Here is a 19,401-nt window from a genome sequence, read left to right as displayed (position 1 = left end):
AATTAAAAAAAAATATTTTTTCAGGTGAGAAGAGGAGAGATAGTGAGGCAGACTCCTGCATGCACCCTGACTGGGATCCATATGGCAATTCCATCTAGGGCTAATGCTCGAATACCGAGCTATTTTTAGCACCTTAGGCTGATATGCTCAGACCAACTGAGCTATCCTCAGTGCCTGGGGCCACTCTTGAATCAACTGAGCCACTGGCTATGGGAAGGGAAGAGGGAAAGAAGGGGGAGAGGATGTGGGGGAGAAACAGATGGTCACATCTCCTGTGTGCCCTTACTGGAAATCAAACCTGGGATGTCCACACACTGGGCTGATACTCTATCATTGAGCCACTGGCCAGGGCCAAATATTTTTTTTAAAAGCCTTTTCACACTTGTTCATTCATCTGTATATATTAAGGCAGGTTGTATCACATGCTAATGTATAGTATTAAAGATTTTTCTTTTTTTGTGGCAGAGACAGGGACAGATAGGGACAGAAAGACAGGAAAGGAGAGAGATGAGATGCATCAATTCTTCATTGTGGCCCCTTAGCTGTTCACTGATTGCTTTCCCATATGTGCCATGACTAGGGTGTCACAGCAGAGTGAGTGACCCCTTGCTTGAGCCAGTGACCCCTGGGCTCAAGACAGCAACCATGGAGTCAGGTTCATGATGCCACGCTCAAGCCAGCGATTCTGTGCTCAAGCTGGATGAGCCGGTGCTCAAGCCTGTGACCTTGGGGTTTTAAACCTGGGTCCTCTGCGTCCCAGTCTGATCCTCCATCCACTGCGCACCCACCTGGTCAGGTGGTTTTAGATTTTATTTAGTGATTTTACAGAGTTAAGGGGATGGTGAGTGAGAAGCATCACTCATAGTTGCCCCACTTTAGTTGTTCATTGGTTGCATGTTGTATGTGCCTTGACCCAGCAAGCCCAGGGTTTCAAACCAGCACTTATCGTTCCAGGTTGATGCTTTATTCACTGCACCACCACAGGCCAGGCTTGTGTATAGTTTTGTGTTTTTTTTTTTTTTTTTTTTTTTTTAGTGAGAGGTAGGAAGGCAGTGAGACAGATTCCTGCTAGTGCCCTGTCCAGGATCCAGTCAGCAAGCCCTCTCTAGGGGGGCGATGCTCAGCCTGTCTGGCCTATTGCTCCATTGCTTGGCAACCAAGCTATTTTAGCTCTGGAGGTGAGGCATGGAGCCATCCTCAGTGCCCCGGGCTAACTCTGCTTGAATCAATTGAGCCATGGCTGCAGGAAGGGAAGAGAGAGAAGGGAGAGCGGGAGGGGTGGAGAGGCAGATGGTTGCTTCTCCTCTGTGCCCTGACTGGGAATTGAACCTGGGGCTTCCACACGCCTGGCCAACGCTCTACCACTTAGCCAACCGGCCAGGGCCTTGTGTAAGCTTTTAAAATAGATTTTCCTTGATAGAACTTTCACCCTTATCCCCACATAGAGAACTTAAGGTCACAGACTCCCTGAAACCTGTTTCCTTATGATCCCGTTTCTCAAATTCATACTGGCACAGTGGTATTGTTTCAGTCATTCAATGGTATCATCTCACCACTGTTACTCTAAATTACCGTATAGTCATCCAGAGTGAAGAGCACTGGACAGGGATTCAAAGGGTCTGGAGCCTCTCTTCCCACTGACTTGTTGGATGACTTTAAGAGTCCCCAACATCTTTCTGCTTCCTTATCTCTAACAGAGGGGGTTGAATTATATGACCTCCAGAGCTATTCCTGGCTCTGAAATTCAATGATTCTGGGAACTAAGGTTTGCCAGGGAGTGGGGTTTTTATAAATTTTTAGCCAAAAGAATAATAAAATATTCCTTTTGGCTTTGAGAAACATAGGATACTCTTGGCACTCTTCCAGTGCTGCAACCCTGAGTGCAGATAATAAAAGCAGGATCCAGGCCTGGGTGTTGCTTCCACCTACCGCACAGAAGCTGAATGACTTGAGCATATTTACCCCCTCTTCCTTTCCAGTCTCACAGTGAAGAATGTTGATAGAGATCATAGCTTGATTTGGGCTACAGCGACCTTGAGAGTTCTTAGCATCTTTCTCTTGGCCACTGGTTAGCATGGTATCCACGGTTCTTAGACTGAGTAAGGGGTGGAGCACACATATTTTCAGATTGCTTGTTCAGAAACACACGTTGTTCTTCCTACTGAGGGACTATCTTATTCTCTGGAGATTTCACAACTTGTCTCCATAATTTCTTCTCATATTTCTCAGAAATCTTAAGACAAACTTTCCAATATTTACATTTTTATTTCATTTTATTTTTAGTTTTCATGTGCGTGCGTGAGACAAACAGGAGAGGGAAAAGCATCAACTCGTAGTTGTGACACTTAAGTTGTTCATCGGTTGCTTCTCATGTGTACCTTGACGGAAATGCTGGCTCCAGTGACCCCTTGCTCAAACCAGCAACCTTGGGCTTCAAGCCAGTGGCCATGGGGTCATGTCAATGATCCCATGCTCAAGCTGGTGAGCCCATGCTCAAGCCAGAAACCTTGGGGTTTCGAACCTGGGACCTCAGCATCCCAGGTCTATGCTCTATCCCCTCTGCCACCACCAGTCAGGCACATTTCAATTTTTTTTCAATGTCCACAATTTTAGAGAAAGAATCTTTGAATGTAAAAAAACCCCCAAACCTTCCATCTTTCTATGCTATTATGAAGTGACAGTTCTTTCATCTTTTTTTTTTGCAGTCCTTTCTCCAAGTGTTATATTCGTTTCCCTGATGCTGTTTAGTTCCTAAGAGTTCAGAGCTTAAGCTACTATCTTAGGCAACAAAGGCAAAGGCACTGGGGAAATGCTACAAGTGTGACAGTCTAAGGATTAAAGGAGAGATGGACATGTAACTGTGGGAATAATGTATCTATTATTCTATTTGGCTGTAGGAATCTGCCCCTCTCCATTGGCATTTCCATGCCCATTGTCACCATCATCTACATCTTGACCAATGTGGCCTACTACACAGTGCTAGACATGCAGGACATCATGGACAGTGACGCCGTTGCTGTGGTAAACGATCCTCACTGCCAGAAGGCTGAGGGTGTTTGTGGGCTTCTCGGTCTAGTGCAGCTCTTAGAGTCCTAGAAAAGGGGTAGTCCTTAAAAGGATACTGGGTACTGGACTTGCAAGGAGGTCCTGTCACGACTGTTGTGGAAGGGTTGGGTTCCAAATAGTGAGAATCTAGGGACATGCCTGTCCATGCCTTTCATCCCTAATGAATCTTTTCCTTAGACTTTTGCAGACCAGATTTTTGGAATATTCAACTGGACAATTCCACTGGCAGTTGCATTGTCCTGCTTTGGTGGCCTCAATGCCTCCATTGTGGCTGCTTCTAGGTATGAGTGGTATCTTTTACTGGAGGGTATTTTGAAAACCATGGCAGGGGGAGGTAGGGCTTATAGAACCCAGTTTTAGGCACTGTGCTCCTCAAATGACCTCCTCTCTGCCCTGTTTTCATCAGCAGTCTCTAGTTCTTACTAAGCTGAATATTGAACCTCATTCCATATTAAAACTCCTTTGGAGGGGATGGTAGAAGAGGAAAGGCTACGTGGCCCATGAACCAGGCCATACCCAGAGTCCCACGTTTCTCAGCTTCTCCTATCTTACCCAAAATAGGCTTTTCTTTGTGGGCTCAAGAGAAGGCCATCTCCCTGATGCCATCTGCATGATTCATGTTAAGCGTCTCACCCCAGTGCCTGCTCTGCTCTTCAATGTAAGTTATCCCAGGGACGAGTCTGAAAGCCAGGCTGTGGGGGAAGCTTTTTAACAGTAGGTGCAACTATCCTTGCTTCCTGGAAGCTCTGAAGGAGATTCTTTATTCTTAGTTTTTTTTTAAAAAAAGATCTTTTGATTTTAGAGAGAGGAGAGAGAAAGGGGGGAGAAGTGAGAAGCATCAATCTTAGTAGTTGCTTCTCGTATATGCCTTGACCAGGCAAGCCTAGGGTTTTGAACTGGCAACCTCTGCATCCCCAGTTGACACTTGATCCACTGTGCCACCCCAGGCCAGGCTGAAGGAGATTCTAATAGAAAAAATGCTGATAGAATATCCCCTCTGGGCAAGACACTGCTAACTGCTTCAGTGGTTCCTGAGAGAATCTATCTTCTCTAAGGAACAGTAGTAACCTTTGCTTCAGGATAAGGCATAAGGCACATGGGATACATTGTAATGACAGCCATAAGTGATGTGTTTAAGGAAAGAAATGATCACTTCCATGGGGGTAGAGGGTGAATGAAGAAAAGACGGACTTCTTTGACTAAGTGCATTCAAAGTAGATTTTTAAACTTAGGGTTGCAAATGGTAGTAGGTATGGGCTTTAGGTTGAGAGAAACAGCATCAGAAAGTTCCGAGGTAAAGCAGTGTGTGGTTGGTTGGTAGGTGATAAGCTGGAAACGTGGGTTGCAACCATTATGGGGGGGCTCTTAGGCAAAAGGTTTTTGAGGGTTTTTTTTTTTTTTTTTTTTCATTTTTCTGAAGCTGGAAACAGGGAGAGACAGACAGACTCCCGCATGCGCCCGACCGGGATCCACCCGGCACGCCCACCATGGGGCGACGCTCTGCCCACCATGGGGCGACGCTCTGCCCATCCTGGGCATCGCCATGTTGCGACCAGAGCCACTCTAGTGCCTGAGGCAGAGGCCACAGAGCCATCCCCAGCGCCCGGGCCATCCTTGCTCCAATGGAGCCTCGGCTGCGGGAGGGGAAGAGAGAGACAGAGAGGAAAGCGCGGCGGAGGGGTGGAGAAGCAAATGGGCGCTTCTCCTGTGTGCCCTGGCCGGGAATCGAACCCGGGTCCTCTGCACGCTAGGCCGACGCTCTACCGCTGAGCCAACCGGCCAGGGCTTTGAGGAATTGTTTTGAGCCGTGCTTTATAGGGAGTTTACTTGGCAAAGGCTAGAATAGGCTGAAAAACCAATTGGGGCTACTGAGTTAATAGAAAAGGAATGTGGTATTGAAACTCAGGTGTCGAGGGTGGGAACAGAGGACAGATGGGGAGACTGAAAACTTGACAAGGGGATGGATTTGGTAAAGGGGATTGAAAAATGCCTTGAAGTGACTTGTGCTTATAGGGTATCATGGCTTTGATCTACTTGTGTGTGGAGGACATCTTCAAACTCATTAACTACTACAGCTTCAGCTACTGGTTCTTTGTGGGGCTCTCAATTGTGGGCCAGCTTTATCTGCGCTGGAAGGAGCCCGATCGGCCTCGTTCTCTCAAGGTAACTTACCTTCATCCTCTTTGCTCCATCTGCTTTGGGGATTCCTACAAAATGGTTTATTCAGAAACCTTTACCCAGAACTTCCTGGTGGGAGTGTGATGAGATAAGGAGAAGGAAAGGCAACTCAGTGCTCCGATCTTCACAGGAGGGGGGTTATTTTGGCTGTCACTGCTGAGCTAACTTCCAGTTGTTTCTCCTGTACCCTTAGCTCAGCCTCTTCTTCCCCATTGTCTTCTGCTGCTGTACCATCTTCCTGGTGGCTATTCCGCTTTACAGTGACACCATCAACTCCCTCATTGGCATTGGCATCGCCCTCTCAGGCTTGCCCTTCTACTTCTTCATCATCCGAGTGCCAGAACACAAACGACCTCACTGCCTGCGAAGGATTGTGGGTAAGATTGGGATCCTCAGGTTGGCTTGGCCAATACACAACTTATTTTTTTTTTGCCCTTCCTGCAAATCCTGTCCTAAGTCACCTTTGTGATAGCCCTGTTTTGTTGTTAACCCTAAGGCTCAACTAAATTGTCTCCTCAGGCCCAACCCCATACAGTGCCACCTGAACTCAGACTAGTTGACATTTTCTAAGTTTTCATGTAAACTTCTCTTTGTAGCATCTACCACATGGTACCTCCAGGTCCTATGCATGTCAGTTGCTGCAGAGATGGATTTGGAAGATGGTAGAGAGAAGTCCAACTAACTACTCGGAATCCTGAGAGGTGAAAAGCAGGCCTCTTATCTTCTATTAGCTGAAGCCAAGGAACTTGAAAAGGAAAGCTTCTTTGGAGGCACCTGTCCAGAAGCCTACTCTAGGCAGCTGCAACAACCTTTGAACTTGTTTTTTGAGAGATGAACAGTAACTTATTTGTTTTGCTACATATTGTTCCAGATTTTTAAAAAGGATGATAATGCAGATTGTGGTGGGAGCATGTCAGGAGTGGGTCTGGTTGTTCTAGTAGCACATTCCCATGTTAAGATAGTCCCTCATCTCTGGGTGTGTCCACCTACTCCTTTTTTCCTTTAAAAGGGCCAATAATGCTCCAAGCTTCCTGTCTCCTTTAGAGAGACATGAAACTGTATAGGTGCTGGACAATAAAAGGGTTATGTTCCTAAGCTTTGAGTGGCCTCATTTTATGTAATGTCTCTGGGCAGTTCCTATTAAGCCTGGCAGGAAGACTAAAAACAAGCTAATGCTTGAAAATATCCACCTACTTCCCAGTTGCTGAAGGCTGATGCGACCAATCTAAAGCCCTAGGCTGCTGCAGGTTGTTAGATAAAAACTATGAACTTCCATCAAGCACATCTACTTATTATTATTTTTACAGGGACAGAGAGAGAGTCAGAGAGAGGGATAGATAGGGTCCAAGCTGGGGACCTCGGGGTCTTGAACCTGGGTCCTTCTGCATCCCAGTCTGACGCTCTATCCACTGCGCCACTGCCTGGTCAGGCACACATCTACTTATTGACGGATATTTTATAGGTAATCTTGGGGTAAATAAATGTGGTTACTTTATTTAGATATCATCTCAACTTACCAGGCATACCTTTATGACTGCAATGCAAATGTGGCTGGAACAAGCTATCTATGGGGTAAGAATCTAAGCACTTAATGCCAGGTCATTACACTGAAACACTTTCGAGGAGCATGGGCCAGCAAGAGCAATCACCATCAATCTTTTCTTTAGTTTTCTGAAGCACACAACCTATCTCCCCATTAATAAGTACCAGGAAGCAACACATAGTACAGAGATTTACTACTTCTGTGGACGGGAAGATCACTTGGTTCCCCAGTGCTCTTTTACACTTAGATGTAAGAGTTTATAGTGGAATCCACTTTGAAGACAAGCACCTCCATGTCCCAGTTTCTAGGACTAGGGCAAGGACCCAGCATCAAATCTTGTTCTTAGGCCGAGTCTTTTGTGAGACAGAGTTAATGTCAGTATGAGCAGGGAACAGAATTCAGCCAAGTGTGTCACGCCAGGGCTGCTTTGACTTTGGTTTGTTGCCGCTGCTGTTAGGGGTGTTGGGAGGGGGTTTTTCCCCGTGTTGTTGCAGTGGGTTGTGGGTAAATGTCTGTCGTAAGGGACCTAGGGGAAGAAGAGGAGCTCAATGAACAAAGGAAATGGAGAAAAAAATAACAGAACTTAGTGTGAAAGGGTTATTTACCTCTGGCAGCTAGCTCCAAGTGATTCTGCATGCGCCGTTCACGCTCTTGTAGCTGATAGTTAAGTTCAGCATTCTTCCAGCCTATATAAAGAGTAAGACAGTTGGTCTCATACCCATTTTAGACCACTTGCCCCTGATTCTGATTCACAGAGGACAGGCCCTTACCTTTTCTGAAGCTCTTTAAAAAGCCTTCCTGTGGAGGAAGTTTGTCGGGGTCATGCACAACACGCTGGGGGATTTTAAGTAAGGTGCGTACAGCTGGAATCCGGAGGCAAGCCACCTGGCTCAGGGAAAACATATTCGAGGACAGCCAATACATGAACACTGCCTGGACGAGAAGAAAGACAAGGTGCTCAGAAGCTGCAGCCCTGGTAAGCTTGCTGGGAGGTGGCTGGGTGAGGCAGGAGGACTTGGAACCAGCCCCTAAGCCATTACCTACCGAGGGAAAATGGATAGTTATCGGCAAGACTGCTAGGGGCATCAATCTCATAACATTTCTCATCCACTGAAGGTCAGAGCTTTGCACCCCAGTCTCAGCACCTAGCTGCCAAAAAAACGGGGGGCAGAGTAACAGTAGCACTTTTAGTGACGGGCTCATATTTCTTAGCCATCAACTCTATTTTTCCAGGGAGTCAAGTACTTTAGTGCTTTACCCCTATAGTCCTGGTTCATTTTGCAGGCCTGCTACTCGGCCAACCTGGGCTTACCTCAAGGACACCCCACATTGAAGCAGTGACTACCAGTGGTAACATGTAGGTGGGGTCAGAGGTTGTGAGATCCTGGAACCACCAGAGGCCACCTGTCTGTAGGCTGGGCACAGGAAGATTGGCCATTTCTCTCAAGGCAATGAAGAAGGAGATGAAGATTGGTGCCTATTACACAGGATAAAGTGTCAGGATCCTTTATCAGAGGAGACATTTTTATTATTCCAATACTGAAAACCAATAATCACATCACCACCACCTACTTTTTGGAGGTCTAGGGCATGAGAAACAGGAGGTAATCTGATTGGTTCAGAATAAAAGAAGGGAAATATTTCTGCTTACCTGAGTCAGAGGTAGAATGAGAGGTCTAAGGAGTTTAATATCATGCTTTTTCTGGTACAGTGTCATCTCCGAGGAGGCCCTGTAAACTGAAGTGAGGGGAAGTTAGTGGTTGGGCAGTTCCTTTGGTAGAGGTGACCATCTCATCCTCTGGCCCATGACATTTCTAACCGACCCTGGCCAGTCACTGGAAGCAGGTCCATCTTTAGGACCTGCCCAACTACAGCAACTCTTGGCTTAGGTTTTCCTTTCTCTTGGCAGAATGTCAGGAAAAGTGTAAATGTGGTCCTCTCCCACGCCTGTTCTCCAACTGACTCACACTCAGCGTGGTCTCCCGCCAGCTTGGCCTCTCTGATTCGGGTGGAATACTTCTGGATCTCCGGCATGTGGTTGTGGATCTTGGCGGCCTCTCGCTGGCCCTTCACAATCAAAGGAAACACCAGGCAGCGGGCAAAGACTGTACCTGAGAAACACACACTAGGATTGGAGTAAAATTAAAGCAGTTCTACAGCTAGAAGGTTGAAGAGTTTTAGGTTCTCACCAAAAGGGTCTCTCTTATTCTAGTCTTTTCCACACTGTGACTCATATTCAAGGGGTCACAAAACAAAGGGTTGGGATAGGAGTTAGTTTCTTCCAGGCTCAGTCCTCTGCTTTGACATCACAGAAGTCTAGCAGTAACTTATTTAAGCAAATGACCAGGAATCTTGTTTGCTTCCTTGAACAGAATGTGACAGAAGCTACTTTTCTATATCAATGGGTTCCAAACTTTTCTATTATCAATGGAACTGATACCTCCCCTCCCCCCAACTCTAAGTATAGTCCCAATATGTATAACTGATAAAACAAAACAGTCCTTACCTAGGGGACAGTCTGGCTATAGGATTTTTGAAGCTCTGGCCTTTACGTTGCTCCAAGTTAACTTTACAGAACTCTGGGGTTCCTAGGCATCAAGTTTGAAAGCCTCTCCCCTAGAAACCTCGGGAATAGGGGTGTAATATAGTGGCCTATGTATGGCACAAGCTCCTTACTATTCCTTTTTTTAAATACATCATATTTCCTGATCACCCCAGCAAATATTTATTTATGGTACCTATAGACAAGCAAGTGGGTCTGTGCTAAAAAGAGTTGAGGTTGAGGGGGGATATAGGTGTAGGCTTTACCAACATATGATGGCTGATGTGCAGTGGAAAGCGGGAAGCTAAGGATGGACCCAGAGCACCAGCGCTGTGTTAGGCAATGGAGACAGGATGGTGTGGTCAGAAAGACAGCAAGAAAATCAGAAAAGACTTTCACAAAGCCAAGGGATATATTTCAAAGTCTGAAGTCTAACACAGAAAGGTGAAGTATAAAGTGGATTTAGCAATGGTGTAACTTGCAGTTAGAATAAAATGATATTAGTAAAAGGCAGATTGCTGAGTGTCAAAGAGTAGAAGGAAGTAAGTCCACCAGATGCAGAACACTCTTAAATAATAGCTATGAAAGGAGAAAGACAGCATTGTAGTTAAAGGTAAACTAAGAATATGGAGAAGATTTTTCTCCAAGAAATGCATGGTATGCTTGAGTATGTTAGTATGTTCAGAGTAGGGCGTTAAGAAGGGAGAAGTTGAAGACACAGGGAGATAAAAAGGATGATCACCAGAAGGTATAGGAAAATACAAAACTGAAGCACAGTTTGAGCCTACAAGAGGAGCAATGTAAGTGTCTTCCCAATTTTGGGGTTTAAGTGCCTGACCTGACCTTCTGTCTCCTAAACCAGGGAAGCTTCCTCACTGTTAACAAGGTCCACTTACTCTAACCCCATGCTCACATTCAAACACATATACTTCTTGAACTGAAGATGTTCTGGTGGTCTTATAATACCCTTAAGGAAATATAGGTAGACTGAATTTAAGTATCATGAGCCTTTATCCCTCATTTGGCTCATCTGTTTTTTCTGATCCCTAAACTTCTGCAACAATATTTCCTTGACTCCCCGCCCCCCCCGCCCCGCCCCGAACTGCTATCTTTAAAGTTTTATCCCTGACTCCCCATTTCCTCCACCTTTGTTCAGGATGCATTTATCTTACATGCAGCAATGGCCCCCCACCAAGGTAGGCCTACGTTAACATGCATAAATTCTAGCAGGTTCTGGATCAGTCCCACTGGGGTGTATGATCCCAGTCCCAGTTCAGTGAAGCTCTGTTCTGCTGCAGCTTGGACTATATCTGCAGTCTCGCCAGAAGCCACCTCAGGTACCGCTGTGGGTGAGGGAGTCGCAGGAATAACTGGAGGGTCCTGAACCTATGCAAAAGGAAGCCACATACAATACTCAGCAGGGGAGACAAAGAACTCGAAGGTCCCATTATGATAACCAGTATTGGGTTGTTCTCTTGACTCCCTACTTCTCCTTCTCCCAGGTTAGTCTACATGTCCACAGAACTCAGCTCTTAAAAAGAACACTTTCCTATCTGTCCCTCTCTCTTGCTAAAAAAAAGAACATTTTATTTTACCACAAGGTAGGAAAATAACCTCCTTATTTTCATGAAGACTTCATGAAAGTTATTTTTTGTATCAGTGTCTTCCAAACTTCAGTCATGTATTACCAGCATGATTTTGCACATACTCAAATTATTATACTCATAATTTTCTTTTAAAAGAATTTTTTTGTGTGTTTGTGACAGAGACAGAGAGAGAGAGAGACAGAGAGGGACAGATAGGGACAGAAAGGAAGGGAGAGAGATGAGAAGCATCAATTCTTCCTTGCAGCTCCTCTGTCTCCTTAGTTGTTCACTGTGCCTTGACCGGGTGGCTACGGTAGAGCAAGTGACCCTTTGCTTAAGCCAGCAACCCCTTGCTCAAGCTGGTGAGCCTATGCTCAAGCCAGTGACCTCAGGGTTTCGAACTCGGGTCCTCTGCTTCCCAGGCGGACGCTCTATCCATTGGGTTACTGCCTGGTCAGGCTAAAAACAACTCATTTTTTAAAACCAAAATATATAATTGGCCTCATCCTTAAAAATATCAATATCCATGAAATCACGTAAATACTAATGCAAGTTATAATCTTTCTATAACACACATACACACACACACACACACACACACACACACACGCCCATGGAATCACATTTCATACCATCTGTGGCTTGGCAGCAGTCTGGTGTAACAGCATGTATATAATAACATCAACCTCTGCTGCTGTACTCGCAATCATTCCCCAATTGATTTGAAAATCTATGCCAAGCAAAGATGCTACTATTCTGAGGAGCTACGTGGAGTGTGCACAAGAACTTTCCTCCACATTCCACTTCCCCCTAGTCAAAACAAAATAGAAACAAAAAGAATCAACCAAGAAGCACCACTCCTAACATTGCAGGGACCAAACGCGTCTTACCTGGGCTTCTGCGAACGGGACGGCAGAGACACTGAAGGCACGGGGGCTCGGGGCCGCGAGGACATAGTGTGGGCGCCCGCAGCACCGGCCGGCGGGGAACCGGAAGGCCGCGGTCAGCGTTTTCAGGGGCCACTGCGAGGGCCCTGCGACGCTGTGGAACTGCGCGTGGAAAAGGAGAATGAAGCCCTTCGATCCGGAGCAGAAGCGGTGCGTTATGCTCACCCCTCTGCCACCCCGCCGCAGGAAGCACGCAGACGCTTCCACAAGGGAGGACCTAACTCCGTGCAGAGGCGGGCCCGAAGGCGCGCCGAGTCCTGCATGTCACCTGCCGCAGGCCCAACAGGGGCCCAGAAGTCGAGGCAGAGGATTCCTTGGCAGGGGTGACGCACGCGCGAGACGGGGCCACTGAGCCCGCGGGGTCGAGGAAGGTAACCCTGCTGCGTCCTCACGCAACCCGAGGTCAAGGGACCCAGGTCACCGTAAGCCAAGTCTGCGTCTGCTCATGGCCCCAGCACGAGTTGCCGTGGGTCGGGTCACAGGGCCAGGGCAAGATCCGGACGCTCAGCCCTGGCGCATTCTTACCTGACGCGGGGACCGTAAGAGGCGGAGAAGCTCACGACGCCCGCACATCAACACCACCGCCATTTTGACGGGAAGAAGACGTCCGTTCGCGCCTGCGCACACAGAACCGCAGCCCTGCGGGAAGAGGCCCTTTTGAAGATGGGCATGAAGCCGGAGCTGTCGCCTAGGGAGACTGGAGCTTGGCGGCCATATTTGAAGTGGGTACGAAGACGCAAAGGGTGGCATTTACAAGGTCACGCAGAGAGTGTTTTCTGGAGCGGAGTGGTGGTAAACGGAAGAGTTTATCTACGTCTCTAAATCCAGGATTCTCCTGCAATGTTGAGCTAAAAAAAAAGCCGAGGGACAGTCCTGGTTGTGCCCGCGTTTTTTCCCTCTGCCCAGTGATGTTCGATTCTTATTGCTAGCTAATATTGTGGACACAGATGTAGTAAAATTTGAGGGTAGTCTGCAGTTTGACAGAAATAGAAGGAAAGCAGCTTCAAGAAAAAAATTACTTCCCAGATAAAAAACAAAGCTTTAAGAAGAGACCTCTATCTTTCTCTTTTCCCTTCCTTAGTGGGGTTGTGTGAGGAGCATCTTGTGACTATGAGGGGACAAGTCTAAAGATGAAAAGCTAACATGTTGAAGATGGTGGTATGGAAAGATAGAGAGAAATCCCCTGAATACTTGATGCCATTGAATTGCTCCATCAAGCTTGGAACTACCTATCTGTAGTTATGTAAGGAAATTCAAAGTCTACTGTCTGGATCCTAAGGCTTGGGGGTTTTGTTTCTTGAAGTTGATAGCATTCCTAAAGATATATGAGGTGAAATTCCTTTCCTCCAAGGAAAAAAGATACAGGTCAGAAAGGCAAAAGTTGGTTATATTTGAATCCCTACAAATAAGGTGACCAATTGTCCTCCTTTAGGGAGGACAGTCCTTCTTTTGTAAGTTCTGTCCTCCCTTGAAAGGTGTCCTCCTCATAAGGTGGTCAGCAATGGGGGAAGGTCACCTGAGGAACCCAGACCCGGGAACTTTGGCTAGAACTGCCCACACTCATGCGCGTCAAAAGAAACTTCCCAGGAGTCCCTTTGGAAAAAAGCGACTGTCCCTCAGCTAGTGAGATTTCACCACATCATATTAGCTCGACCACCCTAGAGACCCTTTAAATATCCCCGACAAGGGTCACCCTATGCGACTTCCCTGGCCTCTGTCCCCGGAACCAGAGAACCTCGTGGGGCAGGATGCGCTGTACTAAATAAAGCTTTTATTATTACACACTTCGTGGCTACGCCCCTTCCTTCTTCCTCGGAGGGGAAAAATACCTTATACTCCTACCTGTCCTCCTTTTTGATATTGGAGGAATAATCTTTAAATGTTCGTATTCGATTGATGCAGAGTCGGTCCATTGTGTGTGATGTGACGTATTTGTATTAGATGCGATTATGAGACGCATGCGCTCTGCACAGGAGACTTTGAGAGAGTGCGTGATATACCGAGTGCACAAATGGCTTTAAGTACTTCTTACTGAAACATGACACGGCACATATGACATTGTAGACTCACGATTATTTCTTTCTCAGTAAATATTCAATTATAGACAAGTAAGCACAATTCATGTTTTATTAATTCATTATCTATTTAGTAATTTCCAAATATGTATAATTTTATTTACAAGTATTTTCCTGAGATTCGAGTTAAAGTGGAAATCTAACCTCAAACTATATCTATTACTAATGCATTTTGATTAAATATTTGCATAAAACAGACGTTTTTAAATTAGAAAATGATAAATACACCCGAATATCACTCCAAATTAGTGGTTTTGTTTGATATTTAGTTTTGTTAATTTAGCTTCTGGAAAATTCGCCTACCATGATGTAATGTTTTCAGTTCCTAATGTGCTTGCATTGTTCGTGCAGCTCTATTTTTTATTTTTAATTTTAAATTTCACTTAAGGATGGAAAAATTAAAAAAAAAGAGAAAATGCCATTTCAACAATAAATTGAAAAAGGAATTTCCATTTCTCATATCAAAGATACCATTGTTTTCTGCGATATTTGCAGCAGAGAATTTTGTATGGCAGTTGGGGGCAGAGTGGCAATAACGAAACACTTGACCACCAACAAACATAAGCAATCATTAGATGTATCAGCTTCCAGTTGTAAAGTAACAAGTTTTTTTAAAACTTCAAATTATTCTGAAGATGAAAAACGGTTGCAATGGAGGGAACATTTGCATTTCATACCATAATTCACAATCAAAGTTTTTGTAGTATGGATTGTACAACTAAATTATTGAAAAAGTTTCACAATGCAAAATTTTCATGTGCCAGGACAAAATGCCAGGCTATTTTGAAATCAGTATTTAAAAATTACTGTGATCACCTGACCAGGTGGTGGCGCAGTGAATAGAGCGTTGGACTGGGATGTGGAGGACCCAGGTTCAAGACCCCCCGAGGTCGCCAGCTTGAGCACGGGCTTGTCTGGTTTGAGCACAGCTCACCAGCTTGGACCCAAGGTTGCTGGCTCAAGCAAGGGGTTACTCAGTCTGCTGAAGGCCTGCGGTCAAGGCACATATGAGAAAGCAATCAATGAACAACTAAGGTGTTGCAACGAAAAACTAATGATTGATGCTTCTCATCTCTCTCCGTTTCTGTCTGTCTGTCCCTATCTATCCCTCTTTCTTTCTGTCTCTGTAAGAAAAAAAATTACTGTAACAAAATACTTATAGAGGACTTGGAAACTGCAGCATTTGTAACGATTTTATCTGATGCATCAAATCATAATGAAATTAAATTGTATCCAGTAATAGTAAGATATTTTAATGTTACCAAGGGCACTCAAGTAAAAAATTTAAATTTAGAATACATTGAGGGCAAAACTTCTGAAATTTTGTCAAAACATCTATACAGAGTAAAAAATGAAAACAATTTGAAGTCCAAAGTTGTTGCACTAATGGCTGATTATACAAATACAAATTTTGGTGGGCGAAGATGCAAAGGGGTGAATGATGTATATGTAACATTACAAGAGTTACTCCAAAAGAAAATACTAGGAATAGGTTGTAATGCACATATTTTGTCAAGTGCAATCAACACAGCGTCATGTGCCGTGCCAATTGATGTAGAAGTAATAATAACTACAATTTATTTGCATTTTAGTCATTTTTCCATTCGTGTTGCTACTTTAAAATAACTTTGTAAAGAAGCAAATGTTGAATACAAAAAACTTTTAGGATATTCAAAAGTTAGATGGCTTGCTCTAACACCTGCTATAGAGCGTGTTCTACAATTATTTGAGCCTCTCCATTGATATATTTTAAGTTTAGACAAATGTCCTCAAATTCTGGAATCATTTTTCAATAATAAAATATATGAGATATTAATGTATTTTGTACATAATCAAGCATCTATTTTTCACAAAAATGATTCAAAAGATTGAAGGTGAACATATAATATTTCAGCTACGGAAGTTAGTCTTATTTGGAATGACTTTATCCTTCAATATATATCTCATTTTGAAGAAAAATTTCTTCCTTTAATTATAAAAAGAAAATTGTCAGAGAGGAATCAAATCTGGGCATAACAGAAAAGTTTATCAAAGAAGAGCAGAATTTTTACCAGACATATTTTCAATATTTTGAAGAATGGTCTGAAACAAACATCACAGGAAATAACAGTTTTCAATGGTGTTTTTTGATTTAATTGCAAGTATATTGGACAGATATTGAATCTTGTCTTGAGTTTTTATTTAAAGAAATGCCAGACATCAAAATAGATGACAGTTGTCTCTTTGAAGGAATTAGAAGACTGAATGTATATTTAAATTCTGAAAAATAAATACAATGGGAAAATGAACATGTTGAAATTGATAAAACATGGGTGGAAATATTTAGCCATTTCAAAAATGAACATATTCCATGTGAAAATTTATTTATTCTTGTTCAATTTACATTGTGCTGCCCTGGAACTAATGCAGCAATTGAAAGAATTTTTTCAATTGCTAATGACTTTTGGACATGTGAGAAATTGAGATTGAATGTTGTTTGTATCTCTAGCTTCAGCACTAAAATTCAATATGAAGAATATTTCTTGTTCAGATATTTCCAATATATTGTTACAAGATGATACATTAACAAAAAATATTCATTCAGTACAAAAGTACTCATTTAGATAATATTTTCTTATAATTATTAAAAATTAATAGACATATGCATAATTACAATATAAAATATTACAAATGTTTTTAATATGCATTTATCATATTATAGTGTATTATTGTTGCAATGAATAAAATGTTTCTTTATTTATAATATTGTTTTTATCAACTTATTTTTGTCCTCCTTTTCATCGTAAAAAAGTTGGTCACCTTACTACAAAGCCTCTCAACTACAAAGTGCTTTTTGAATGACAAAGTATAGTTTGTGAAAGATAAAATAGCTTGAAATGATTTCAATCAGTGCTATTTTGGGATGGGTATAAGTATATCTGACAGAAATGGTAGAAATAGGAGGCAAAAACATAGAATATAGATTTAGTAATAATTGAGAATATGACCTATTAATTGAAATGTAGAAACACCATATCCCTGACCATAGAATGAGTTTTGCAAGATTTACAGATGAGTAAATGAAAAAGAGTTCTGTAAAGGCCATAAATGTTTCCTGATGTCTAGATTCCGGAAAGCACTTCAGGATGCTGTCTTAACAACCTCTGTAAAAGGCCAAGATAACCGAGCACACTCTTGCTTTTTTGTAAAATGCTTTGCCAAGCACTCTCTCCCTAGATTGTTCAACGATAACCGAAAGCCTGTTTTGCTTCTGTAAAACTGCTTTGGTTAGGAGGTCACCCCCTCCCTTTGCTTCTTTATGCCTTTAAAAATAAACCCCTGAGTTCGTTCGAGGCCATGACTTCTTTAAGATGTGAATCCACTCCTGGTTGCCGGCATTAAATTAAAGACTCTTTAATTTGACTATTTAACTGTGTGGCAAAACATTTGTTTCCTTGTGTCCAGATATAACATTAATCACATATGTTGGATGCTATTTTAAATAAGCTTTTTGGTTACTTTAAAGAATCAATACAGTTAGAGCTGATAACAAAAACACAGCTGCAGGACACTTGGGAAAAAAAACCTCCTTTGTCGGGAAGATACTTTTGGCGGCCCCTAATAAACCATATCTCTCAGCATTTGAACCCTTGTATAGCCTTGTACAGCTATTATAGAAAACAGTATGGAGGATATTTAAAAAACAAAATGAAACTACCATGTGATCCAGCAGTTTTTTTTTGTTTTTTTTTTTTGTATTTTTCTGAATCTAGAAACGGGGAGAGACAGTCAGACAGACTCCCGCATGCACCCGACCGGGATCCACCCGGCATGCCCACCAGGGGGCGACGCTCTGCTCACCAGGGGGCGATGCTCTGCCCCTCTGGGGCATCGCTCTGCTGCGACCAGAGCCACTCTAGTGCCTGGGGCAGAGGCCAAGGAGCCATCCCCAGTGCCCGGGCCATCTTTGCTCCAATGGAGGCTCAGCTGCGGGAGGGGAAGAGAGAGACAGAGAGGAAGGAGAGGGGGAGGGGTGGAGAAGCAGATGGGCGCTTCTCCTGTGTGCCCTGGCCGGGAATCGAACCTGGGACTTCTGCATGCCAGGCCGATTCTCTACCACTGAGCCAACCGGCCAGGGCCAGCAGTTTTACTTCTGGGAATATAGAATATCTTTTCTGAAAAGGTAAGCACTCTATTGATGAGATAGCTGCATCCTATGTTCATGGCAACACCATCTATAATACCTAAAACATGGAAACAATCTAAATATCCACTCATGAATGAATGGATAAAGAAAATGTAATATACATATAAATGGGCCACAATTCAGCCATAAAAAATGGAAATCTTGCTATTTGTGACAAAATGGATGGACCTGGAAAGTATTATGCTAAATGAAATAAATCAGACAGAGAAAGACAAATACACCCTGACCAGGCAGCGGCACAGTGGCTAGAACATTGGCCTGGGATGCAGAGGACCCAGGTAAAAAACCACAAGGTTGCTAGTTTGAGCACAGGCTCATTTGGCCTGAGCATGATGGGCTCACCAGCTTGAGCACAGGGTCGCTGGCTTGAGCATGGGATCATGGACATGACCCCATGGTCAATGGCTTGAGCTCAAGGGTCGTTGGCTTGAAGCCCAGAGTCACTGGCTTGAGCCCAAGGTTGCTGGCTTGAGCAAGGGGTCACTGGCTCCACTGGAGCCCCCCCCTCAGTCAAGGCACATATGAGAGAGCAGCCGATGAACAATTACAGTGCCTCAACGAAGAATTGATGCTTCTCATCTCTCTCCCTTTCTATCTGTCTCACAAAAAAAAAAAAAAAAAAAAAAAAGGAGAAATACAAATACTATATGATTTCACTTATATGTGGAGTCTGGAAAAAGAATTACCAAACTCATAGAAAAAGAGAGAATTTGTGGTTATCATCACAGGTAGGGGTTGGGGGTTGGAGAATTGGGCGAAAGTGGTTGAAGGGTACAAACATCCAGTTATAGATAAATAAGTACTGGGGAATGTAATGTACACTATGATGTCCCGAGTTAACACTGCTGTATGATATATTTGAAGGTTATTAAGAGTTCTCGTCATAAGGGAAAAAAATTATTTTTTTTGGTATTATATGAGAGGATGAACATTAACTAAACCTATTGTGATAATTATTTCACATTATATTTAAGCTCTTATGCTGTACACCTTAAACTTATGCTGTACTATATGTTAATTTGTGTAGCTATAGATGTGAGCAAAACTAACTCAATTTCTGTGTCCTGGATTTCTTTCATGCTGTGACCTTTGACTAACCCCACTGTCCTTAGCAAGCATATCAAAGGCTTCTAGTTGATGATTATCTGTGTTCCATAAAATAGAGCATAAATATTTTTGTTAGTAGTAGCTGGAATGGCATGACAATGGAGATAAGTATCAAACTGATAATATCTATTATACAATTATCTATCACAAGACCACCAGAAGGTATGGTAC

At 43.5% G+C, this 19,401-nt stretch overlaps 2 protein-coding genes across 4 annotated transcripts in view; one reads left to right on the top strand and one right to left on the bottom strand.

Annotated features, from left to right (window-relative positions):
- Positions 1-6,339, top strand: part of SLC7A7 (solute carrier family 7 member 7) — a 39,223-nt gene extending 32,884 nt beyond the window's left edge. For all 3 annotated transcript variants that reach the window (XM_066342252.1, XM_066342251.1, XM_066342253.1), the window contains 6 exons: positions 2,898-3,021; positions 3,244-3,347; positions 3,628-3,724; positions 5,080-5,229; positions 5,438-5,621; positions 5,841-6,339. In XM_066342252.1, coding sequence (XP_066198349.1) covers positions 2,898-3,021; positions 3,244-3,347; positions 3,628-3,724; positions 5,080-5,229; positions 5,438-5,621; positions 5,841-5,926 — 745 coding nt within the window. In that variant the 3' untranslated portion in view covers positions 5,927-6,339. The remainder of the gene's footprint in view (positions 1-2,897; positions 3,022-3,243; positions 3,348-3,627; positions 3,725-5,079; positions 5,230-5,437; positions 5,622-5,840) is intronic.
- A 620-nt stretch (positions 6,340-6,959) lies between these two features.
- OXA1L (OXA1L mitochondrial inner membrane protein) lies at positions 6,960-12,547 on the bottom strand. The gene is made up of 10 exons (XM_066342098.1): positions 12,388-12,547; positions 11,806-11,964; positions 10,502-10,715; positions 8,755-8,898; positions 8,439-8,524; positions 8,100-8,264; positions 7,832-7,936; positions 7,558-7,720; positions 7,393-7,473; positions 6,960-7,313 (listed from the first exon to the last, which is right to left on the bottom strand). The coding sequence occupies exons 1-10, from the start codon at positions 12,448-12,450 to the stop codon at positions 7,186-7,188; spliced, it is 1,308 nt and encodes a 435-aa protein (XP_066198195.1). The 5' UTR covers positions 12,451-12,547; the 3' UTR covers positions 6,960-7,185.
- Positions 12,548-19,401: the final 6,854 nt, after the last annotated feature.

This window comes from Saccopteryx leptura, chromosome 6, assembly GCF_036850995.1.
Source record: "Saccopteryx leptura isolate mSacLep1 chromosome 6, mSacLep1_pri_phased_curated, whole genome shotgun sequence".
Lineage (NCBI taxonomy): Eukaryota > Metazoa > Chordata > Mammalia > Chiroptera > Emballonuridae > Saccopteryx > Saccopteryx leptura.
This window is presented reverse-complemented; position numbering and strand designations above follow the sequence as displayed.